At 41.4% G+C, this 24,110-nt stretch overlaps 1 protein-coding gene across 2 annotated transcripts in view; it reads left to right on the forward strand.

Moving 5' to 3' along the window:
• adcy8 (adenylate cyclase 8 (brain)) overlaps positions 1-24,110 on the forward strand; it is a 127,565-nt gene that overhangs the window by 46,973 nt on the left and 56,482 nt on the right. For both annotated transcript variants that reach the window (XM_085256037.1, XM_085256038.1), the window contains exons 2-7: positions 3,138-3,287; positions 11,229-11,359; positions 11,556-11,667; positions 13,107-13,234; positions 17,918-18,076; positions 19,617-19,887. In XM_085256037.1, coding sequence (XP_085112163.1) covers positions 3,138-3,287; positions 11,229-11,359; positions 11,556-11,667; positions 13,107-13,234; positions 17,918-18,076; positions 19,617-19,887 — 951 coding nt within the window. The remainder of the gene's footprint in view (positions 1-3,137; positions 3,288-11,228; positions 11,360-11,555; positions 11,668-13,106; positions 13,235-17,917; positions 18,077-19,616; positions 19,888-24,110) is intronic.

Raw genomic sequence — 24,110 nt, forward strand, 5'->3', positions numbered from 1 at the left:
ACTTTATGTGCTCACAGCTGATGAAAGCTTTCAGTGTTTATACTGTCATCTTTCACAGAAATTTCAAAGAAGACGCTTGAGTTTAGTTTAAATGTTACACAGCTGCTCTCTGGATTCCTTTTTTTAATTTAGACTATATTCAAGTCTGCCTTAACGGTAGATTCATTTGTTCAGCGAGTACGCTTTTTGTTTCCATAGTTAAATACGTTTTTACAATGAAATTACTTCATAAATCTAAATTACAGTCACGCATAATATGAAACATGAAAATGTACAGTTTTGGCTCCCTTTCCAGTTACAGATCATCACATTTCTGTACTCAGAGTTGCTTTTCATATAAAGACTTACAGTGTTCTGAATTTCTGGATTGCTGTTGGGTGTCAGAGCAGAGTGCTTTAAAGTTTGCATGAATCAATATTTTTGTATCAGGATGGATCAAAGACTTTATGTAATGGATGAGAGTTCAGTTAGAGAAGCACGATCAGTTCTGCAGAACTCGTTAACCTTTCCCATTGAGAGAAGATTAACACAATTTCAAATGATTATTATTAATGCATCTCCTGCCAGTCCAAATCAGTTCTCTCTGCTGCCCCCAAGTGGCCAAAAATGAATAATTAGTGCTTTAAGCTAACGTAGGCGAGGATTCCTTCATAGCCAAATCAAGATACTGACTTATCTTGTTATGTAGCCCTAATAAAACATAGACATAACATAATATTTTACAAATCTTTCATTTGAATATGTATTTATATCTTAAACATATTTTATCCAAACATAGTCATGATGTAATTAATGTACATGTCAGACTGGCTTCATTGGTTTAACCTGCACTTAACCTAAAGCTCTTACAGTTCAGAGCTCAGAGTATTTAAAGTGTTTGAAAGAATACAAACGTCTCTGCGAAAACCTAATTTACTGATACATATTACATGTTTGAGTTTATTCTAATGGAACTATCAGTCCTTAGAAGGTCTTCATAGACGGTGAATAGACATCGGTACATGTGAAGCAGGAGTTTGAATGTTCACTCATTCCAGAATTAATGTTTTAGCACCTTTCTTACCTGCTCAAGTACCAGACGGTCTGATTGCTGTTAAATAGATGTCATAGATCATTGACTTGTACTGGTGGTTGAAAGCTCATTGGTGTAACAGATGATCAGTACCTGTCTGGGCTCACCTGACAAGTGACATATGGTTTAAAACACTAAAGATGAGGCCAGTGAAAGTGCTCAGCTCTTAATGGCTGACATCACTGTGGCTGTCACCAACTTTTACAGTAGTGGCTCTATTTTTGCTTCTGCTCCCTGTAAACAGAAATCATTTGTACACTGTGAGATAAAAGTTGCTTGAATGAGGGATCTCTGACAGACGAGTTATTGTGACTGAAAACTAAACCTGACAGCGCTCCTGCAGTTTTTCTGGACTTCCCCTCACTGATTTGATTTCTTGCCCATGACAGACGTCAGTGTGACGTCAAATCCCTTCAAACTCTCCAGCCTACAAGGCCTTTAAACCATCTCACTGTATGTGCCTCTCTCAGTTTATAACTGCATGAAGTCTCGATGCTGCTCCTGGGTCACATCCAGCTCTAATGGTAAAAATAAGTGACAGACTGTGTAACATATCACCACAAACATAAAGGGAGATTGTGACAGTTTGCAGCACCGTCACAACTCTTCAGATTACACCACGGGGACTGCAGCGAGCAAACAATCCTTTCATCGTGTCACATCACCTCGGGCCATCATATTTTATTGAGTACTATGTATGCATCTTAAAGTACTCTGAGGTCATGGCGTCCTCTGTACAGCTCTTCATATAACTTTTTGCTAAAGTGATTTATTTTAAAAAATGCATTTCAGATAAAGCTGTAAAATGCGTCTCAAAAAGAAAAATATGGACCTGCTGCAAAAAGTTGGCAAGAAAAAAAATCAAATAAGGTGCAAAAAAAGGGAAGTGAGCACAAGATAACCAAGTGGAGAAAAAGACACGGAACAGAAAAACCATAGAAAACCAACTCGATGCGACAGGGACGTCACAGTGTTACTGATTTACTTAAAGCTTTGATCTGAATTCATTTCATTGAGTTTGTCAGTTTCCATGCAGTTCCACATGTTAGCCTTCAGTACCTGTGGACTCGTCAGGCTACGGTGGCACATTTGTAAAGGACCATTTTGTTCTGTGTGAAAATAATCTCATGTGACTTCCAGTGTGATGCCGGTAGGACCCCCTCCCCGATCGCACAGCTGGAGATCAGCAGGGTTCCTCTGTTGAATGTCGGCCTCCACCCCCCTCTCTCTCTCTCTCTCTCTCTCTCGTCTATATATTTCTAGTTATTGTTACAATTAAAAAAATTAAATGGCAGATACCAATGTGCACAACTTCCTTTCAGTGATTTCTTTAGTCACAGTAATTAAAAGTCCCACGTGGTTTTTCCTATGTTGGAAAAACTCAGAGATGGTTGAAAACTTGCATTGCTAAATGTAACCGATCTACTGTGAGACGCATCAGTGATGACGTCACTTATTTCTACAGTCATACACTTTATTTATACTTGGCAGCCGACAGGTCTCGTTTATGAAACGTCCTCACTAATATTGGGATTGAAGTTTCTCCAGGAAAAACTTTTAATGATAAAGTTCTTCTAGTTGTTATTAAGGATTAGATTTTCTCGTTGCAATCTTTTTAATTTGCTTTTCAGCCTCTTATTTTTTAGATGAATAGGGCAAAAAGCTGAAGATTTTCCTCAATGTTGTTGTGTTGAATACAAAGATAATCGATATAAGATGATAGTTTGTATTTTGTGTTACAAACTGCTTTAAAGTCTGTTGTGATTTTTGCCTGATATTTGTTTTGCACTGATTTGAAAAGATGCTCTTTTTTTCTCTTTGATAAATGCTTGATGAAGATCTTACAAATTGAAATGTTTCTTTTCATAAATATTTTTAGAATTAAATATTTAGTTGGAGAAAAATATTGTGCAGATGTTTCCCCCTTTTCAGCCTAATTAATAAAGACATAAAATTGCCTCAGAATATTTGTAAATATAAACAAAGAAGCTTTGAATGTTGGTTCTTGCACTCCAAAATGTGTCAACAAGCAAATCTCCTAATCCTCTCTTTTTGTGTGTTCTAGATAGCAGCTCAGGCTGTGTTGTTCATGTGCATGAACACTGCTGGGATATTCATCAGTTACCTGTCTGACCGTGCTCAGCGTCAGGCCTTCCTCGAGACGCGGCGCTGCATCGAAGCTCGGCTGCGACTCGAGACAGAGAACCAGAGACAGGTGAGCCGCAGACAAGTTTTTTTTGCCTCCTGCAACTTTTCAAGCTTCGGATGATTTGTTAGTCACTGTCTGTGCTGTGTTCTGTTTAATACATTTGCAGCAGTTAAATTTTTCTGTGTGTTTTCACAAGACACTTAAAGAATGAAAGCAAGTTTAGGATGCGTGTTCAGAGCCAGGTTTGAAGATTTGTGTGAGTGCTAGCAGCAGGGCTGTAGGGACAGCTGTTTGCACTCCTTTAGTATCACCACCAGGTCAAAATGCTTGCTTTACAATCTGGATGGACTGGAACACAGTTTGGCTCAGATATTCAGGACACCCAGGATTAAACTCAGGCTGTTTGCTCAGTTTAACGACCTCTGAACTCCTGCATGTCCTCCTGAATCGTCTCTGATGTCTTCCTCTTTCTGTCCTGCCCTGCAGCTCCATTGTCGGTATGCTTTGCCCAACATATCCACTATCCCTCATCTGCACATGTCCAAACCATCTCAGTCTCGGCTCTCTGACTTCATTTCCAAACTGCTCAAACTGTCCCTCTGCTGTACTCATTTCTAATCCCGCGTCTCCGGCCTGTGCTCGAGCTGATGCACACCATCACCACATCAGACAAATTCTGAATCTGTGGTTGAAGTATTGGAAGTGTTGAGAATCCATCATGGTGGTTTATATGCATTCTAAATGTGAGCAAATCGTACCTCAATACCGTCAACATGCTAGCACTTGCTATTGTGTGCATGGCTAGCATGCTAAATGCTCCTTGTAGACTTGTTTAAGTGCTGTTTGCTCAGTGAGAGTTCATACGCCGCTGCTGAAACTATTTCAGGTTGACCCCTGTTTGAACTCCAGTGAGAGATATTGGGCAGTGACCTCTAAATGACCTTCACAAACCACTGGTGCACCACAGCAGCAACGAAATCCTCTAATTTACAGCAGAATGATGTGTGAAGTGCACATTTTCACCCTCTGCTGCTTGATGCTGAAGCTCAGCGTGAGGCGACTTTAAAAAAAGAATCAAAACAAATTATGGATTTTAGCTAACAGGGCCGAGTGTTAGCAGCACCGCTAACGAGTCCTCTGAGAGCAGAAAAACATGGACGCTGCATTGATTCAATGCTGTCACACATACTGTGTCTCTGTGCATGCAGCCCCTGCTCCACACACACTTAACACGCAATCTAATAAGACAACACACGCGCTGTGAGTCAGACAAACAGAAGGCACGCACACATAAGCAAACACACACACACACAGTGGCAGATAGTGTTGTGTATGCGCTGGAGTGGACAGTGAAGCTCTGAGAAGCCACAGAAAGCTTTTACAGTGGTCATGTTTCCTGGAAGGCTCTGGGCTGGCTGTAATGGAGTAAGCAGGGCCCCGCCCCTGAAAAGAACAGTGTAATGACATCCAATCAGGCTCTGTTATTTCTGTTAATGTGTTCCAGGAACATAGTGGCACATTTCTGGTTACAGCATCTCTCCAGAATACTGTAGGGTCTTCATTATAGCGCTCTTTGAGGCGACTGCTGTTGTGATTTGGTGCTATATAAATAAACCTGAATCGAACTGAACTGAAGATTGGATCATACTGCTGCAAGCAGAAAACCAATATCTATATTTTTAGATAACTCACAAACTTCCTGTTGTTGATCAGTAAACAGTGAACACCGCATAAGGTTTTGAGTTTAGAAGGATTCGTTTTGAATTTTAGGTTACCTTTGGATTAGGGTTCTGTTATTGTTTCCTGTCGCTTCCCTTGTCATTTGTTACGTCAGCGTTGTAGCGTCTGTGCCTTAGCGCTTTGTAAACACTTTCTGGACTTTGTGATTTTCTGGACTTAAAGAATCATTATTCTTTAAGCATTGAGAATGCTTAATGTTCATTCTTGTTTCCTGAGTCTTGCATTAGGGTTCACAAATGTTTAAGACACGCAGATGGTGTTTGCTGACTGGTGCACTGCTAGAGTTTTAGTTCAGCAAACATTGGACAACATCAGATCCTCAAAAATGAAAGCTTAACATTTGGCTGTCTAAAAAATATTTTTCTGTTCCTGACAAGAGTAATGAAAGGATGTTTCCCTGACAGCTGCAGTGTAATAACTCTAAAGAAAAACAGTATTAATGAAGCAGTAATAAGCAGGTTATAATACAGATGAACTCAAAATTAGCCTCCATCCATCCATCCATTCGCTTCCGCTTATCCTTTTCAGGGTCGCGGGGGGTGCTGGAGCCTATCCCAGCTGTCATAGGGCGAGAGGCAGGGTACACCCTGGACAGGTCGCCAGTCTGTCGCAGGGCTAACACACAGGGACAGACAACCATTCACACTCACATTCACACCTAGTGGCAATTTGGATTATCCAATTAACCTATCCCCACAAGTTGCATGTCTTTGGATGGTGGGAGGAAGCCGGAGTACCCGGAGAGAACCCACGCAAACACGGGGAGAACATGCAAACTCCACACAGAAAGACCCCGGCCTGATGGTGGAATTGAACTCAGGACCTTCTTGCTGTGCGGCAACAGTGCTAACCACCGTGCCACCGTGCTGCCCTATAAATTAGCCTTTACATTGAAAATCCACCACAAGGTCCATGTGGATCTTTGGTACAGTCTGAATGAAGACAGACGTTGTCAGTGAGCTGCTGGAGGGCTTCAGCTTTCAGCTAAAATCAAGCTTCACTAATGACTTTCAAAGCTGATCTGACATTGAGTCCGCTGGCTCTCAGCTGTCCAAACCAGGGTCCCTGTCCAGTGGAGCAAACACTCTGCAGCCCCCTGTCCACACACAAGATTTTAGCATTTCTAACATTTTGTTATGTGTCTGAGATGACTGCGGAATTCTCAATTCATTTACTATTTCAAAACCCCCTTGCTCTTATTTGGAAAGATCAGTCACTGCTAATCAGATAGCCTTCCTTATTTTTTTCCTACTTATCCTCCAGATAATCTCACACCAGCTGCAAGATTATCTGCAGGATAAGGATTAACAGGAGAGGTGGCTGATTATATTGCTCAGTTATTTGCCACAGAGTACTTTGATGAATATATGTCAAAGTCTGTCTCCTGTAAATTTACTTTACCTTTATTAACCGGGTACAAATACTGTAAATGAGCGGCCTTTGTGGAGTTTGCATGTTGTCACTGTGCCTGTGTGGGTCTCCCCAGGTACCTCCCGCCTCCTCCCACAGTCCAAGGTTAGGTTAATTAGTGATGCTAAAATACCTAAATTCAGCATACGTATGCTGTCTTTGGAAATTCCACTTAAGTTGAAAATTTCAGCAGATTTCTTTTGTTTATGTTTAACATGGGAACTAAGATTACTGTCTTGATGGCAAAAGGAGTTAAGAGAGGGAGAAGAGCTGCTGATAGAGTTTCCAAAACATAATGTAGTTAATAGAATTTATATTGTAATATTTTATCCCAGAGTACTGCGACAGGAAGCGGTACTATTTGCTCAAATGGAGCTCCTTGTGTGATTGCAGCAGGAGTTTGGCTGACGTGTGATTGAGCAGCACAGACACATTGCAGGGTTCAAAGGTTCAGTCTGAATTCAGGACGACTCTGTAAAATCCACATTTCTTGCAGTGAGACTCCACCACCAAAGCCCGGGGCGTTTGGTTGCGACGCAGCAGCCGAAGAATTAGCAACGCTTCACTGAAATGTTTGTCTGTCTAAACCTCAATTTGTGGATGCACTGCTCTGCTTTCCAGCACAGACACCAACACAACAAAAACAACAGCACAACAGAGGCGTGCCGAGAGCAGGGGGCGGTGCGTGCTCAACAACACAAGCACCTGCTCTCCTCTTACACATTTCACACTTAGCTGGTGGTCACGTCCACAGTGGTGTGTCAGAGAGATGAGCTGTCCAATCAGCTTCTGCTCTCCATCACAAGCTGCAGGATCCCAGTGACTGAAACATAAACAACAATATAGCTGAGATTTTGAGTGATCATGTAGCTGGATGCATGAATTATCAATATGTTATTATTCTTTGCTAAAGATAAGGGGTTCTGTTTTTGTTATGATCCCTTTTTATTTTTGCATCGTATCTCTTCCTGTCATGTGTGAGTGTTTACCTCTGGATACTTCAGCTGCTCTGGTTGTTTTTTAGGTTTGGTTTAGTTAGCTTGTTTTTTTCTGCCACTGCAGCCATAAGCTTGCAAAAAATACTACATAACATTAACAACTGTCAGTGCTTTGCTGTTGGGTCCACTCAGGACTTTCCCCTCTGAACTGTGTCAGGGTGATTAGTTATGTAAATAAAAAGTATTGTTCGGGGTGCTGGTACAGCTCACTGTATGCTGGGAGGCTACAATGTAAAGTATGAGGTGTGTTCTGTGCACCGTTATGCACTGGTTTCACTGGTCCAGCCCACTTATGAGCTAAGACGAGTACGATACCCCAGTTTTAAAAGTTTGTTATCATGAAGACGACAGTTGTAAAGTGTCATAAAAAAGATGAAAAGAAATAAAGAATTGTTGAAGAGTAATTTTTTGATTAAGGTATTAAATCAATGCAACAGGAAGACCACCTGATTAGATGTGAACAGGTTTCCATGACAACAGATGAAACAGTGATTAGCTGGGAGCTTGGATGGATGTGGGTTTCAAAGTGGCTTGCAGATGCACAAACGTGGGGACTGCTAGGATAACATGTACATTATTTTCCATAGAGATGTACCGTTTGGATGTGTATCAGCTAAGCTAACAGCTGATGTGGACTGGCATTTTCCCTCCTCTGGACCAACTTTTTTTATCGTATGTTAAGGTTCAAAATGATTAGAGTTCATGATATTTTGATGGTTTTCTTTATTCTGATTGTGGTGATTTTTATGTTAGAATTTGCTCCGATGCTTGTTTTTACGTATTAGATGACAATCTTTGTATAACCGCTGCTTCATTATTTACATCTCTTTCTACAGCAACGATGGAACTGTTGTCATTGCTATTATCCAGCCTCAGCCAGCCTCTCTTTGCACTTGTGCTCGGGGTCTGAAGAGGCTCTCCAGGGCTCTCAGACAGCATCATGCAGCTTCACTGAGTGCACATAAGGTTGCATTTTTATTTCTTACTGGAAAACTCATCTGTGAGCCAAGCAGGGAAGAAAAACAAGTGTGCTGTCTTACAGTTGTGACTGCAGAGGAACCGTGCAAGCTGATGACAGCAAATGTTCTCAGAGAATTATAGACGATCTAGTGTAACGTCGAGGTGGGAATCACCAGACACCTCACGATACAATATTAAAACAATACTTGACTCTGTCAATATTAGTGTGATTTGTTACATTTTGCAATATGCTGAGTATTTGGACTAAAATATATTGCAATTTATCACCTTTTTTTTTTTTTTTACTGCAAATTACATCCTCAAAGTTAAAATGTATCAAAACCTGTTTTATCCAATAAGATAAAGTTACCTCACTTCAGTGTTTTCTTTTTGGTGCCAAATGAGATTATCAAGAATGGCAACATTGTCACTAAAACCAACAAATGTTGCCATAAAACGGAGTCGGTCTGTTATCAGTCTGTGATTGAATGTGGTCAAGCCAGCAATTATACGCAATCTGTTTCTGATAATACAGCAAATACAGTGATAAATCATTGAAAATCACATATCTGCTTCCGTCTAAATAGACAGAAATTGAAATTTAACAGAAATTGACATTTAACTATTACATTTGCACTTCACAGCCTTCCTGTTCTATAGGAATATAAACCAGAATACAACCAGCTGGCAGCCAGTTGAGTCCCCTCGTGTTGAGCTCATAGACTGAATCATTCAGACTGATGGAAACATTTGTGCTCATTTATAAATTAAACACCAATTATTTGCAAACCTTTTACAATCTTTCCAAGCGTGACTGCAGCCACTTAGAGAAAGGTCGCCTCCTATCATGCGACCTTGCAGCCCCGTTATTCGTAGTATCCTGGCGTATTTGAATGTATCTAATCAAATATAAATATATTTTCCCTCAGCCCGTGTTTCAAGTCGTAGAGTTTTTGGGAACTGTTTGCAGTTGCGGATTAATCCATATTTGGAGCTCTTTGGTGAGTAATTCCAACAGCAGAGTGCTGTATGTGGGGCTGAGTCATAGTGAAGCGCGGTGTGCATTCATGGTAAGGAAAGAACATGATGTGCCCACGTGCAACCATCATGTTGTCTTCAAGATTTACAGCTCTTCAAATGGAATATCACTTTAGTCTCTATCACAAATTCATTCCAGTGAAAATCTCACCAGAAGACACACCAGAGAGAATAAAAGGCAGATCGCCGCTCTAATGTCAAAATTCTGTGCAAAATTTCTTTCAACTTGTTTATCAGATTGGGAGCAAAACTAATCTCCCGCCTCGTGCAGATTTCCTCTCGTGTTTTTAAACAGTGAGTCTTTAAGATGTAGAACAGGGCCAGCTGGTTCGTTCGGAGCCTTTCCAGCTATTAGACTTGTCCCTCTGTCATCCCTTTGGCGTAAAATATTCCAAAAAACCTGCAGGGCTTTTGAGCATGTGCGTGCCGTGTACTGATGTCACTGTACGTGACGTTCTGGTTGGTTCTAATGTATTCAGTATCTGAAAGAAGCAGTTGCTTGGCTCTGGTGCGGCTCCCCGAGGCCAAAAGAATCCTGAGGGATGCTGCATCGCTCCCACTCCAAATCTGTTTCTGCTTTAGCCAAGTGGCACCGTGTCAGTACAAAAATCACAACACAAACTCGTTTACTTGTGATGTTCCTGCGAGCGCGGAGGCTTTGGAGGATCCTGCTCGAGGAGCTTAGGCTGGCAGAGCTCAAGCCATCTTTTTTAATTCATTTCTCACACACACAGCCCCTCGTGTAATTTCTTTTTAAAGGCTTTATTTCTGTTCCTTCGATAATTTACTGTTGATGTTCTCTCGTTTATTATTGAAACATTTACATACATCAAACATAGTTTTTGAATTTATCCATAAAAAAGGCTGTTTCCACTTTTTAGCTGTAGTTCAAAGCATTTAGTTTAAAAGTGAAACAATCTAAAGTAATGATGTGAAGAGTTTACCTTCCTTCCTGTGTTTCTGGACGTAGATGCTGCTGTACTAGAAGAACTCACACTGATCAGCGTTCATCTCAGTGCAAGCTGACATCAGCTGATGGCTCAGCACTTCCTGTTTTCCATATGTTGCCGTGTAAGGTTGGGGAGATCCCAGGACAAACCTTTGCCTATAAACTGCTGCAGGAGTGTGTTGGACTGTTAGGTTTGAGCTAATAAAACTCAAAGTTGTGGTTCATGGGGTGATGGCCTCGTGCTTTTACGAGGGTTGTTTACAGCAGAGTGTGAAGTGGCTGGAATGAGAATTAGCGCCTTTAAATCCGAGGACCCGGTTCGCTCAGAAAAGACCGTCCACTCTGGATTTGAAGGCTTCAAGTAGAATTCAGATATTTGTTGTTATTCAAGCAGCTGACTGTGAAGCTGAAGCTGTTGATGTACCGGCCTGTGAACAATGCTGGCCTCACCTTTGGTCACGAGCTGTGGGTGGTGACAGAAGAAATAGGAGCGCAGATAGCAGTGTTGGTGAGCTTCTCCTGAGAGGTGACTGGGGTCAGCCGTAGACACAGGGTGAGGAGCTTGATCATTCAGGAGGCTCTGAGTAGCTCCTACTGGGAGGAGACCCCAGGCAGACCCGAGGCATGACAGCTGACAGATGAAGTGTCTCGTCTGTCTTAGGAAAGCATCAGAGTCCTCCTGAAAGACCTGGGGGAGGCATCAGGGGAGAGGAAGATCTGAACACCTCTGCTTAGTCTGCTCCCTGTGGACAAATTAACGGATGGAAGTGCCAATCACAAAAACAGTTCAATAGTCAATGTTTTTTTAACACATTGTGATTTGTCGGTATATGCAGATGTTATGTTATTGTTCTGTATTGTGTCTTTTTGTCATTTCAAAGCGATGAGATGATTCATTTTTCTCCCCAACAGGAACGACTGGTGTTATCAGTCCTGCCTCGTTTTGTAGTTTTGGAAATGATCAACGACATGACAAATGTAGAGGACGAACACCTCCAGCATCAGTTTCACAGAATCTACATCCACCGCTACGAGAATGTCAGGTGAGGGTCCAACAGCAAAACACCTGTGTGTGCCCCGATTAAAGACATTTGAGAGTTTTTGCTCTTAAGAACAAAACTGTGACATTTACGTAAAATGTGCAAAATCTGACATCACAGAAAATGTCATCCTCATTAAGTATCATAACTTTTAAGAAGTGAGCTGGATATTAAAGTGACATTTCCGTATTTTATTCAGCATTCTTTTCGCAGATGTTAAAGGCTTCACAAACCTCTCCACGACGCTGTCAGCGCAGGAGCTGGTGCGAATGTTGAATGAACTCTTTGCACGCTTCGACCGCCTCGCACATGTAAGAGCTTCTCATCCCAAATGCATATGTGCATATAATCTGATTTTAGTCTTGAGATTTGAATCAATTTATTTTCCCATTAAAAATATTCGCTCATCTGTGCATTAAAGGATTAATAAATCACATTTCTTTAGAGATACCTCTTAGCAGATCCAGGAACAGTGTGTTCTGGATCAGGTTAATAACCTTTACCTAACAGCTGATTACCTGTCTGTGGTTAACTTTTGATTTACTTTCACTTATCTTATGAACCTCCTCTGAAAATGGCCCAAACAGCAACGCCAGCTTGGCCAACATTTGTAATGTTGTGTGTTGACTCATAGCGTTGACTCAGGGTGAGTCTGGATGCCTCACCTCAGCCACGGGCCACATCTGTCAAACACTACATCACCTGATCTTATGACTTATGGCTGATTATGTGGAGACTTTTTGTACGATGGGACTCAAATTTTGTTCAAATATTTGGTAAACTGTGTTAGATAGAACTGTTTAGTGAAAGTCAGCTTTAAAGGCGACCAGTTTAAACTGATAATCTCATAGATCCTATAATGTTCAATCAATATTTAGATTGAAACACTTTTCCCAATATATAGTTTGTGAACACTTGCTTTATGGTTAAGTGAAAGCAAACTCTGAGGATGTCACTGTGGATGAGGGAGGTGTTTTTCCACAGCGTCGCCAGGTGTCGCTCGTGGGGATCATGTGATCGTTGGGGTTCTCTCTTTGTTATTGTAGTATATTAACCTTGCTAAATGCTAAAGAGTTCTATAAATGCAGCTGCAATAAGCTGCATTGTTGTGGCAGACTTGCATCTTGCTAGCTAGCTGGTAAGGAATTGCAAGGATAGCTTCTCAGCTCCTTTACTGCCACCTTCTGGCAATAGAGTGTACCATTCAAGATGCTGGTTAAAAATACATGCACATACACCATAAATGGTAACATAAACTCTTTAATTTTTGCTTCTGTGTGGCAGGCTATCACTAAAAACTATTTTCCCAGTTGTATAAAAATAATTACTGAAAATGAAGCATAAGAATAGACTTTGCAGCTCTTCTTTTTCCACATTGTTTGATTGTGCGTGTATGATTTTGGAGCCCAGAGCTCATCTCTTCTGCGACAGCCTCTCATGGCTGTCGGGACTCATGAAAACTGAATAAAGACGCTCCAGTAGAATAAATATTTATTCAAAACAACACAGTGAATATCTGATTCAACATCCACTGTGTACGACTCAGCTGATATTAGATTGCAGAACATTTCAGACTGTCACGCTTGGGCGGTCGCAATTTCACAGTCAGAGAAGGAATTCAGAGATAACCTGATATGTTTTCTGTGTTTTCCTTTTTTTTTCTCATTTCTACTGATCTTTAATTCTTATTTCAGGTATAGTCATTGCTTAGGTTTTCTGCCTTTATGGTTATGGTGTTTGTCTGTTTCAGGAGCATCACTGTCTACGAATAAAGATCCTTGGAGACTGTTACTACTGTGTGTCTGGTCTGCCGGAGCCTAGGCCGGACCACGCCCACTGCTGCGTGGAAATGGGCCTCAGCATGATCAAAACCATCAGGTGCTGTCTTCTTCTACTGTCCTTTCTTTTTAACAAAGCTCCTTGTTGTAGGGAAAGGCTTTTACTGCAGCTGTCATCAGTTGTTTATGCCTTTAGTTTTACCTTAAATAGGTGAACAGTAGTTCAGTTGATTTCAGATCAGACCACTTGTTTTCCATCAAAGACTCCTGTGTTGCTTTTACAGTATGTTTTTGGTCAGTCCACTGACTCACTGGAAGCTGGAAGCCATGCATGTCCATGCAATAGATTGATCTTCCTGTCTTACTTTGATTTCTCTAAGTAACAGTGCCAGAGCTTTTTAATTTATTTTTTTAAAATTCATTCTGGTTTCTAATTTCGAGAGTGATCACTGGTTTGCAGATTATGCACTAATATGTTGGATATCAGATTGTTCCCTGTACTGTAAAGTCTTTCTTGGATGGCAGGCTTGGATAAATATATGTCTTCCTCATGTCTTTTGTTGAGGTCAAGACTCAACACAAATCTAAAACTAAAAGTTTGTCTGGTTCACCAAACACTGCCAACGTCTTCTTAGATGGATAGTTTGTTCTATCCATCCATGGCTAACAGTTTTTCTGTTACCTAGACGGTTAGATTTTATTTCGAACATGCAAATATAACTGAAATAACAAGAAAAAAATAAGAAAAAAACTTAAAAACACGTTTTCATGAATATCTCTGTCTACACAATGTCTATGCTCAAAAAGGAGTAGGATGAAGTTTACACTTTTCCTGTTCCTACCCCCTAATTTCAAATTTCATTACTTACAAATTAATATTTAGAATTCGACATATTGTCACCCTCACATTACTCAGTCATTAACAATGTATAGTAGGTGTGTTTACCTCTAAACACTGCTATAGACGAGAAGATGGGATTTTCAAATGAAGGTGTTTACAGCTGAATGCAGGGACAGAAGTGGAGACAGACTGCACTGTTTGTTAGGCACAAAAACACACAAGCGAGTATATCTCCTCTGACCTGCTCCTGTTAGCACTAATCAGCTGTTAGTGCTGATTTGAAACCTCAGCAGGACGTGTTCACAGAATTACCTGAGTCTCTCACAGTCTCGGTCGTTGTGTCCTTGGGTAAGACACTTCACCCGTTGCCTACTGGTGGTGGTCAGAGGGCCCGGTGGCGCCAGTGTCCGGCAGCCTCGCCTCTGTCAGTGCGCCCCAGGGTGGCTGTGGCTACAATGTAGCTGCCATCACCAGTGTGTGAATGTGTGTGTGAATGGGTGGATGACTGGATATGTAAAGCGCTTTGGGGTCCTTAGGGACTAGTAAAGCGCTATATAAATACAGGCCATTTACCATTTACCATATAATAGGGTTTATGCCTGCCTGTGTGATACGGCCTGTTTAAGAAGTCTGTGCTCCAGTTTTAGCGAGTGAAATCCTCGTGTGTTACTCGTCTCTGACGTAGCACTAAGTAGCACATCTGTGCATGTCGCCTGTACATCTTATAGATACAGCTTGCTATTAGCCGACAGCCTCATGTCCAAACATATTTCTAATAAAAAAATTAACATGATGGAGCCGAACCACAAACACAGTTTTAAACCCCTTTCAACATGTAAATTAATCAGAACGGGAGCTATATTGAAATGTATTGATTTTTTTGGTATAGTATTTTTTTCTCTCTCTTATTTTCTTTTCTAAATGTACCTGTATATTGTTTACATGTTTGAAATAAATCACCAATCAAACTGTGGTGTCCAGAAACAAAGGATGGTGTCACAGAGGCTACATACATTTTTTTCCATTTAAAATCTGTGATATTTACAAAAACCCTTTAACTGATTAAAGAACAGGAGACCCCCTTACTGCTGCAGACACGAGGTCGAATGTGGTGTGTGCGGAAAACTTACAGATTGGGGATGATCAGGACAAAAGTCTGGGAAGAAGCCCTGCTACTTCCAGATGCCACCCACAGATTTCCATTAAAATCTGTTGTCTTAATTATTATTTACTCTACGTCAGCACTCACAGCGCTTTATACAACGCATCTCATTCACACATTTACACAAGCATTTATTTTCTGCCTCTACGTCAGAGGTGTTGAACTCCAGGCCCCGAGGGCCAGTGTCCTGCAGGTTTTAGATCTCACCCTGGGTCAACACACCTGAATCAAATGATTAGTTCATTATCAGGCCTCTGGAGAACTTTGAGACATGTTGAGGAGGTATTTTAGCCATTTAAATCAGCTGCGTTGGATCAAGGACACATCCAAAACCTGCAGGACACCGGCCCTCGAGGCCTGGAGTTCGACACCTGTGCTCTACGTGCTCTCTTAGACGGCAGCATCTCGGGGGTTCGCTATGTTGCCTGAGGATACTTTGGACTAGAGCAGCCAGGGAATGAACTACCAACCTTTTGATTTGTAGGTGACGTGTGTGTATATATATATATATATATATATATATATATATATATATATATGGAAAGAACTTCCTGGCAGAGTCAACACAGTATCACAGCATCTTCATTCTCCTCCTCCTCTTCGTCGTTAGCTGCAGGTTGTTTGTTAATTTCTACTCCAGGTGTCGTCTAGCAGCTGACTGACTTTAACCACCTGTCACAAACACCCAGGATGCCTTTCACCTCACATTCATTGCGGCTCTTATGAAGCATGAAATAACGCCAGGAGGGAGGAAGAGGCGTGACAGGCCTGTCTGCTCCTCGGAGGCTGTTATCAGCTGCACTCTGTCCTGCTTTTATTGTGTTTCAGGGAAAAATAAAGTACGAAATGAGAAAGTAATTTATTAACAGGTGCGACGAGTCTACAGAAACAGTTTTACCTCTTTTGTTGAAGTGCCACAGATATGCCTGAACTCTTTTGTGTTCGTTTCTTGGTGGACTTGAACGGTGTTTGCCTGGCAGCATTATCTGTCTCCGTGTTCTGTGTTTCTTTAGTTTCACCAAAGGTCAGTTTCATGTATATTAATCTGCTGAATTAATGCCGTCAGTGTTTTTCACAGTACGACCCAAAGTGACCCCTGAAATATTTTTAAATTAATGCCAGACGTGTGCCCCTGAAGTCAATTAGATCAGCTTTTTTTAAACTCAAATATACATACCTGCGTGTAATTTTACACTTTTTTCAAAATCATCCATTGTTACCTTCATAACTTTAATTCAGTTTATTCACAGCCTCACAACGCTTTATTTTCATTGTATTTTCATGCTCATGTAAGTGGTCCAGTCCACTTACACACCACATTTTATATTATTTTGTATTCTGAAACAGTTAAACATGTTTCAGGTAACTTTTGAAACGTATTTCTGGGAGTATTTGAATGGACTGTGATTGTAAATGGATCTGGGAGTGACTACATGCCTGGTGTGCAGTCAGGGGAAGCCCAAAACATTGTTGAGGGGTGTCAACATTTTTTACATGGGGGAAAAATTCTGGGATAAGATTTGTTGGTTCATCTAAATTCACAGAGCAAATCTTTTAATTTTGTGATTTTTTAAAAATTCAAGGTACGTACAGTACGGTACATCAGCTACGTCAACAAAGCTAAATCACACGCTGGCATCATCTGTCATGGTTTTACATATAATAACACAATAAAAATAATCTGGTCCTCACCAGGTCTGATAATATCACCTGGATGAACAGTAACACACGACAGATTTCACCATCTAATTATTCATATAAGCCAGAATGCAGAAACAGTGCATGAGCTCACAGCATGATTCAGCATCTTCTAGAACAGGGGTGGGCAATTCCAGGCCCCGAGGGCCGGTGTCCTGCAGGTTTTAGATCTCACCTTGGGTCAACACACCTGAATCACATGATTAGTTCATTACCAGGCCTCTGGAGAACTTCAGGACATGTTGAGGAGCTAATTTAGCCATTTAAATCAGCTGTGTTGGTTCAAGGACACATCTAAAACCTGCAGGGACACCGGCCCTCGAGGCCTGGAGTTGCCCACCCCTGTTCTAGAAGCATTTTTAGCGTTAATAGCTGTATGACTGTATCAGTCTCTCACATCGGTGTGGAGGATTTTTTGACGTAACTTCCTTTCATTGAGTTTAGTTAAACTCTCTCAACAGCGTGTCACAGCATTTCAGTCAGATTGAGGTCTTTGAGTGGAGCATTGCAAAACCTTGGTTCGTTTCTTTTTCAGCCACTCTGCTGTAGATTTGTAGATGTGCTGCTTTTCTTGTGATCTTTGCAGTTTGAGACCGATGGCATTTAACTCTAGGGGCTGTGGCGTGCCAAGGTCCTGTTGTTGCAAAACAAGTCCTAAACGTCAGCCCTCCACCACCGTGCTGACCGTTGGTATGGGGTGTTTGGTTAGTTTTAAATGTTGTGCTTTACATTATGGATAAACTTCTCCATTTTGGTCTTGTTCTTCCAGAGCACAAACCTTTACAAACCTAAGACTTCCATGTTCTTTTTTCCCGTTCTTTGGGATTTATTGCAGCTGTCAGTAAACCCTGTACTAGCATAAAGCAAAGCTGTACAGCTAATCTTCTCTTTCCACTGTATTAACAAACATAGAGCGGCTAGCCAGTCAGTTGCAACCTCTGTCTGTTGTTTGTTCGTTCTTCTTGCCAAAAATCGGCTAGTTTTCTCCGTTTCTTCTCAGTACATTAGTTTAGCGCCGTAGTCCTGATTTATATAAGAGTACTATGCCAAAAATTAACCGCTTTTTTCCCGCTTTCTTCCAGATACGTGAGATCACGGACGAAACACGACATCGACATGCGTATTGGGATCCACTCCGGCTCGGTACTGTGCGGCGTGCTGGGACTCAGGAAGTGGCAGTTCGATGTCTGGTCCTGGGATGTGGACATCGCCAACAAGCTGGAGTCTGGAGGCATCCCAGGGTGAGGAAACGGAAGGAATTTTCTGTGGCTGTTTTTATCTCCAGTTGGATTATTGGCAGTGGACAGACGGAAAATTCACTCACATAAAACATGGCTCCAGAGAAAGCAAACGGATGTTTGGTAAAGATATGTCATGGCCAGAGCCGAGCAGGAGATGCGATTATGCTGAGTCCCTCGGTCATTTATTTTTATCCACCCTCATATAGTTTTTAAAAGGATAGTTTAGTGGCATAATATGGGAATTTTTTAATCTTCACGTTCCTGTTGTTCCTGTTTGACCTTAAAAGGCAGATTATTTCTCTAAGTACTGATTTAACATTTCCTGCAAGCATCTTTTCCCATAAACTTCTATATAATCTGACTCGTTTTTTCACCCGTCACCTCGTGCTGCAAATTATAACGGAAGCAAATTTGTATGTCTATGTCTGTATGTATACATGTCTGTATGTATCTTCTCCTTAACAGGTGGGCCAATCGAGCTCGAGCATCATCATGTATATAGTGATTATTAACATCTATATGTATTAAAAAAGCATTTATTATAAATCCCAGTTCTTTTGATTTTTCACATTCATCACCCTCCTGTGAATGTGATGTTACATTCTACATTAGTGTTTGTTTCATGTCACGTTCATGTTTGTCGCCCATATGTTACGTAATGTTCATCAAATGTGTATCTGAGGTGGAATTTTGTTCCAGTCATCACTAAATGCATCTCCACTGGTTGCTGAGCCTGGTTCTGCCAGAGGTTTCTTCCTGTTGAAAGGGAGTTTTTCCCCCTGTAGGCAAGTGCTTGCTCACAGGTGTGATCTGATCATTGGGATTTTCTCTGTGTTACTGTAGGTGTTGACCTCACAATATAAAAAAGATCCTCAAGAAAAAATCAGTACCTGGTGAAGAAAGTGAAACATTGAACAGCAAATGTTTTTCACAGGAATTATTTATGTCATGGATTCACTTCAGTTCAAATGAATTCTAGTCAAAGCGGTCATCTCAGAGTACATGTAAGGGAAGATCCTGCAATTTTAGCAAGAGAACTCCAATGAGCTGCTCTTGATGTGATGGTGGGAAAGAAGATTTCTAATAGGATGAGGCTCAGGGAGGGGCAGCTTCGATTGGCTGGGTGGGTGAAGGGAAAGAGAAAATGAATAGAGAGACCACAAATAACACACACAATAAAACACAAAGTACAGGAAACAGAAGACAAAAGCAAGACAAAGCCAGAACTGAATTATGGATTTACATCTAATCAGCGACATGATTACATTGTATCTAGGGATACTTCTTTCCCTTTGGGCATGATGTTATATATATATATATATATATATATATATATATATATATATATATATATATATTGCCATTTTTTATCTTTACTGGATAGTAAGTGCAGGCATTAAGTGGGGAGAGAGCAAGCACGAAGCAAAGGACTGTGGGTCAGACTTGAACCCAGACCACTGTGGCCTGTGGTTACCTTCTCACCCACTGAGCTAAAGTGGCAAAAGATGTTTTAAATATGTATGTTTTTTCTCCATTTCAGGAGGATCCACATCTCTAAGGCAGCTCTGGATTGTTTAAACGGTGACTACGAGGTGGAGGAAGGCCACGGGAAGGACCGCAACGACTTCCTTCGCCGCCACAACATCGAGACGTACCTGATAAAGCAGCCCGAGGAGAGTCTGCTCTCCCTGCCGGAGGACATCATGAAGGAGGCGGCCAGCTCGGCCGACCGTCGAGCCAGCAGCGCTACCTTTAACGAGGCCTCGTGGAGCCCCGAGCTCCCCTTTGACAACATCGTGGGGAAGGAGAACGTAAGTCCCGCCACTGCTTGTAATTCAGGTCATGATGTATGCACTTTATCACCCTGCCAGAGAATGTCTGTCTTTGCAGCAAACTTCTTCTGCAGTGATGATTAAACTGTTATCTTTAATTCTACGTTCGGGGGAGGGGAATGAATTTTATCTGCTCGTTAGCTAATGACATAATGACCCCATTTCTGGGTTCAAATGTTTCCTTATGATGAATGGGAGTCTCGTCTCTTTAATATTCTCCAGTGCTCCGTTTTTTTTTTTTTAAACTGGCACAAGCCCACCAGACCTATTTAATTGCCATTCTCAGCCTGGTTTCTTCTCAGCCTGGTAGGACCCAGGTGCTGCTAATTAAATGCCCTTAATTAATTGATCATCAGCAAGTGTAAGCACCTCTATAAAAGCAGTTTGTTGGTCTGGAGCATTCAGGCACGTGCAAACATTACAGCACGAGTGAAAATCCTCGCAAATTCATCCCATAGTCAGATCATGCAATGCTCAGAGACATGCACAAACCTGAGTTTTTTCTTTCTTTTCCTGTCATACAATATTACATTCATGACAGTACAATTAGAAAAGATTGAACAAATATGGCTTGTTTGGAAGTGGAGACGTTTGGCCATAGCACTTCATACAGCACAGACGGTCAGCGCGGCGCTGCAGGGGTATTGATTTGGGCTTGGCCCAAACTGAGTCATGCAACAGGACAATGATCCCGAGCACAGCAGCAATGGCTGAAAAAGAAAATGTTGCGAAGGTCCAGCCAAAGTCCGGACCTCAAGAGAGCTGTGCAAAAATGAAGTGATGCTGCAAAGAAGAGTGGGACAGATTTTATCCACAGAAACTGATCATTTGATCAAGTTATTATCAATAAAGGTTGTTGATTAAGCTATTTAATCATATGGCGTGCCTAGTTTTTCGCAGGACTCCACGTCATATCAAAACTGTACATAAGCTAATCCTTGACAAGTTTTCCAGCGATGTTAGATTCAACGTTAGAGCAGCGACTTTGTAAATCCTCGTTTCATCGACGCCTGAATGCTAAACTTTACTGTAACACCTGTTAGAACAACCACACGCATCTTTTTATTGGAGCTAAACAAATTTGGACTGTTTTCAATTGTCTGTGCTTGTTTTCGTTTTGGAACTGAAGCATTTGGACCCAGAAATGAGTGAAGATGCCAGACGAAGCAAGTAGATGGGAGGAAATAAACTTCTGTTTCATTTTTCCTGATGATATTTGGACGACTAGAATACTCTTGGCCAGCTTGTTTGCTTTAACTGAGTTTCACTGCAGGATGAAGTTTTTTGTCACGGCGGGCGTTTTTTAATTTATTTATTTGTTTTTTGTTTACAGTGCATGGGATCTTCGCAGTTGTTTCGCCTGTTTGTTGGTTGCTTTGTCCTTTTTGGGGGGTTTTGTTTTCCTGGGAGCGAGTGGACAGCTTTCTGCAGAGAAAATGTGTTACTGTGGTAACGCATCACTGCGCGCCAGCCTTCTTTTTATTTTTATTTTCGGATGACGAGCTTGTGATTGTGTGGCCCATTTTAAACATCCTCCTCATTTCTTCTTCATTTGCCTGCCTGTGACAACAAACCAGCCCCCGGAGGGGTTTTGTGTTTTGTCTAAGACGGTTGAATTTGGAGAGAGTGATTGAAGGTTGAGCTTGTTTCACATTTTCTTTCTTTTTTTTGTTGAACAATGTGGAAGGGAGAGGGAGAAAAACTAACAGCTGATGGATGTTTGTGACAGTTTCAAATGGTGTTCAGAGAGTTTCCTGTCAGGAAATATCTGAAAATATGTTAGAAAAATGTCCTTAAAACATCAGACACAGGCTGATGAATGCATCATTGTTTTTTTTTTTTTACAGTATCATTTAATGCAGTTTTCTCTGTTTGCACCGTTCACAGATCCTTTTGCCTCTATAAGGAGCTAACACACCGGTTAGATATATAGTCATAGACTGAGGAAGAGAGGCGTGCAACTGCAATGAAACAACATGATGGCGCTGTAAAGTCTGATTGCTGTGTCTTGTGAACACTGTTGGGCATTTACCTTGCAGTATAAAGCCACCTTGAGGTGACTGTTGTTGTGATTTGTGCTGCATTAATGAGCTTGAACTGAATTAAAGGCAGGATTACGTGTTGTGTGCTGCCAGGTTCATGGGCGAAGGCGAGGCTGTGTGGTTCGGGTAAATTGTGAAGATCTTTTTAAAGGAAACTTCTTAATCTGCTCTTGAGTTGCCATCTTCAGGTCTTTGAAAGACGTTTATGCAAGAAAAAAATGAAAGATTTGTTACTTATCTTTTCTTTTAGAAGATTGTGCTGTTTGAGCTATGTTGCATTGTGTTGCATTAGTATGCCTGAGTAAGGCTACCAAATGTTGAGGGTATTACATTTTAAGTGTGCGTGTTAGTCCCCATAGGGAAATAGTTCCTCTGCATTTAACCCATTCACCCAGTGAAGCAGTGGGCAGCCACCAGTGCAGCGCCCGGGGAGCAGTGTGTAGGGACGGTACCTTGCTCAGGGGTACCTCAGGGTAGCCGTTCAGTGGAGTCGAACCCCCGACCTTCCGATCATGGGGCCACCACTCTACCTACTGAGCTATCCCTGCCCTTACATGGACTACGTTGCATATGAAAATGGTGTGATACCTTTTTGATGAATTAAGTACCAGCGTGACCTGCACTGAAACCGAGACGACTCTGCTCTTGTGCTGCTTTAATTGTTGCGACATCATTGGGCTGCTTTTCTCTTTCTCTCGGTGTTTTGTGCTCTGCAGTGATTTGAATCAGGCCTAATTAACCATCAGCTTAACTGAGTTCTTTCCTAAATGAGGTTTTAAAAACACCCCAGATATTTTATGCTGAATGCATGTGCTGTCTATATCCAATAGTACTGATACCTGAGAGCAGAGATGTCTTTGAAAAGTAAACCTGGAATGCTTCGACGACAGGGTCATAAAGTCTCGTCTTTTAATGACTGACAGACACAACAGCGCTCAGCTGTAAACGACTAAAGAGGTGTTGTTGTCACCCTGCTGGGTGGGTGGTGTGGACACCCCGGTTTGTGGTTACTTGAGAACGAGCCAACGTAGGATTTTGAAATTACACCACAGGTGCAGCTACTAAAAATCTCAGATGAGTTAGAATCTCTGTCACCTCGACCTCAGGGTCAAGGTCAGTTTTCCAAAACTCTTGTGAATGTGATACTCCTGAAGGAAGTGTTATCATAGGTGCATCTACTGGGAGGCTGATGGGTAACACTGGGGACCATGCTTGGAGTCTTTCATGATGTGCATGATGTTATTAGGGGGGAGGTTTCAATTTCTGGGAAAAGACGGTAAAAAAGATATTTGCAGCTGAAGCAGTGTGTGTCCATTTCACAGCCTCACCTACACCAGCAGCATCCTTTGTTTTGTCCTCTTTACAGTTCTGCACACTGGAGTAATATTGGGAGGGGGGAGGCAACTCTTTATTATTATTATTGTGAGTATTATGTATTATGAGTATTATATAGTATTATGATTATTGAGCATGAGCATTTCAGCGTTGTGAAACTTGAGCTGTTGGATTTCGTTCTGGCCTTCATCTTGGAGGAGGAGGTGCAGTTATTCTGATGTCTCCTTAGCTTTGAAGTTTACATTTTCTTCACATTTCGTATGTATTTTTCTGTGTATCAATTTGTGTAACCACTGCTGACTGAGCTGCTGCCCATCTTTGAAGGCTGAAATATTTAAACTTCATTCAGTTCATTTTATGTCAAGTCAAGTCAAGTCAAGTTTATTTATAGAGCACATTTAAAAACACCCAAGGCTGACCAAAGTGCTGTACAGTAAATACAGATAAAAATACAATAGAACACAATTTCGTAAAACACCTCGCTGATCAAATAAAAAATAAATAAACAAATAAATTAAACCTTTCTAAAAGCCAATGAAAAGAGGTGAGTTTTAAGAGCAGTTTTAAAAGTTTCTAGGCTTTTGGAGAATCTGACGTGAGGAGGTAAACTGTTCCACAGTCTGGGTGCAGCCACAGCAAACGCCCTCTCTCCCTTTGTCTTTAATTTATACCTGGGAACATCTAAAAGCATCAGATCGGCTGACCTCAAAGATCTCCTGGGGCGATAAGTACTAAGGAGTTCTGACAGGTAAGAAGGTGCAGTGCCATTTAAAACCTTAAAAGCCAGCAGTAAGATTTTAAAATCAATCCTAAAAGCAACTGGGA

Source organism: Mchenga conophoros, linkage group LG18 (assembly GCF_057382185.1).
Source record: "Mchenga conophoros isolate Kocher_MC1m ecotype Shallow Benthic linkage group LG18, M_conophoros_male_GT1.1, whole genome shotgun sequence".
Taxonomy (NCBI): Eukaryota; Metazoa; Chordata; class Actinopteri; order Cichliformes; family Cichlidae; genus Mchenga; species Mchenga conophoros.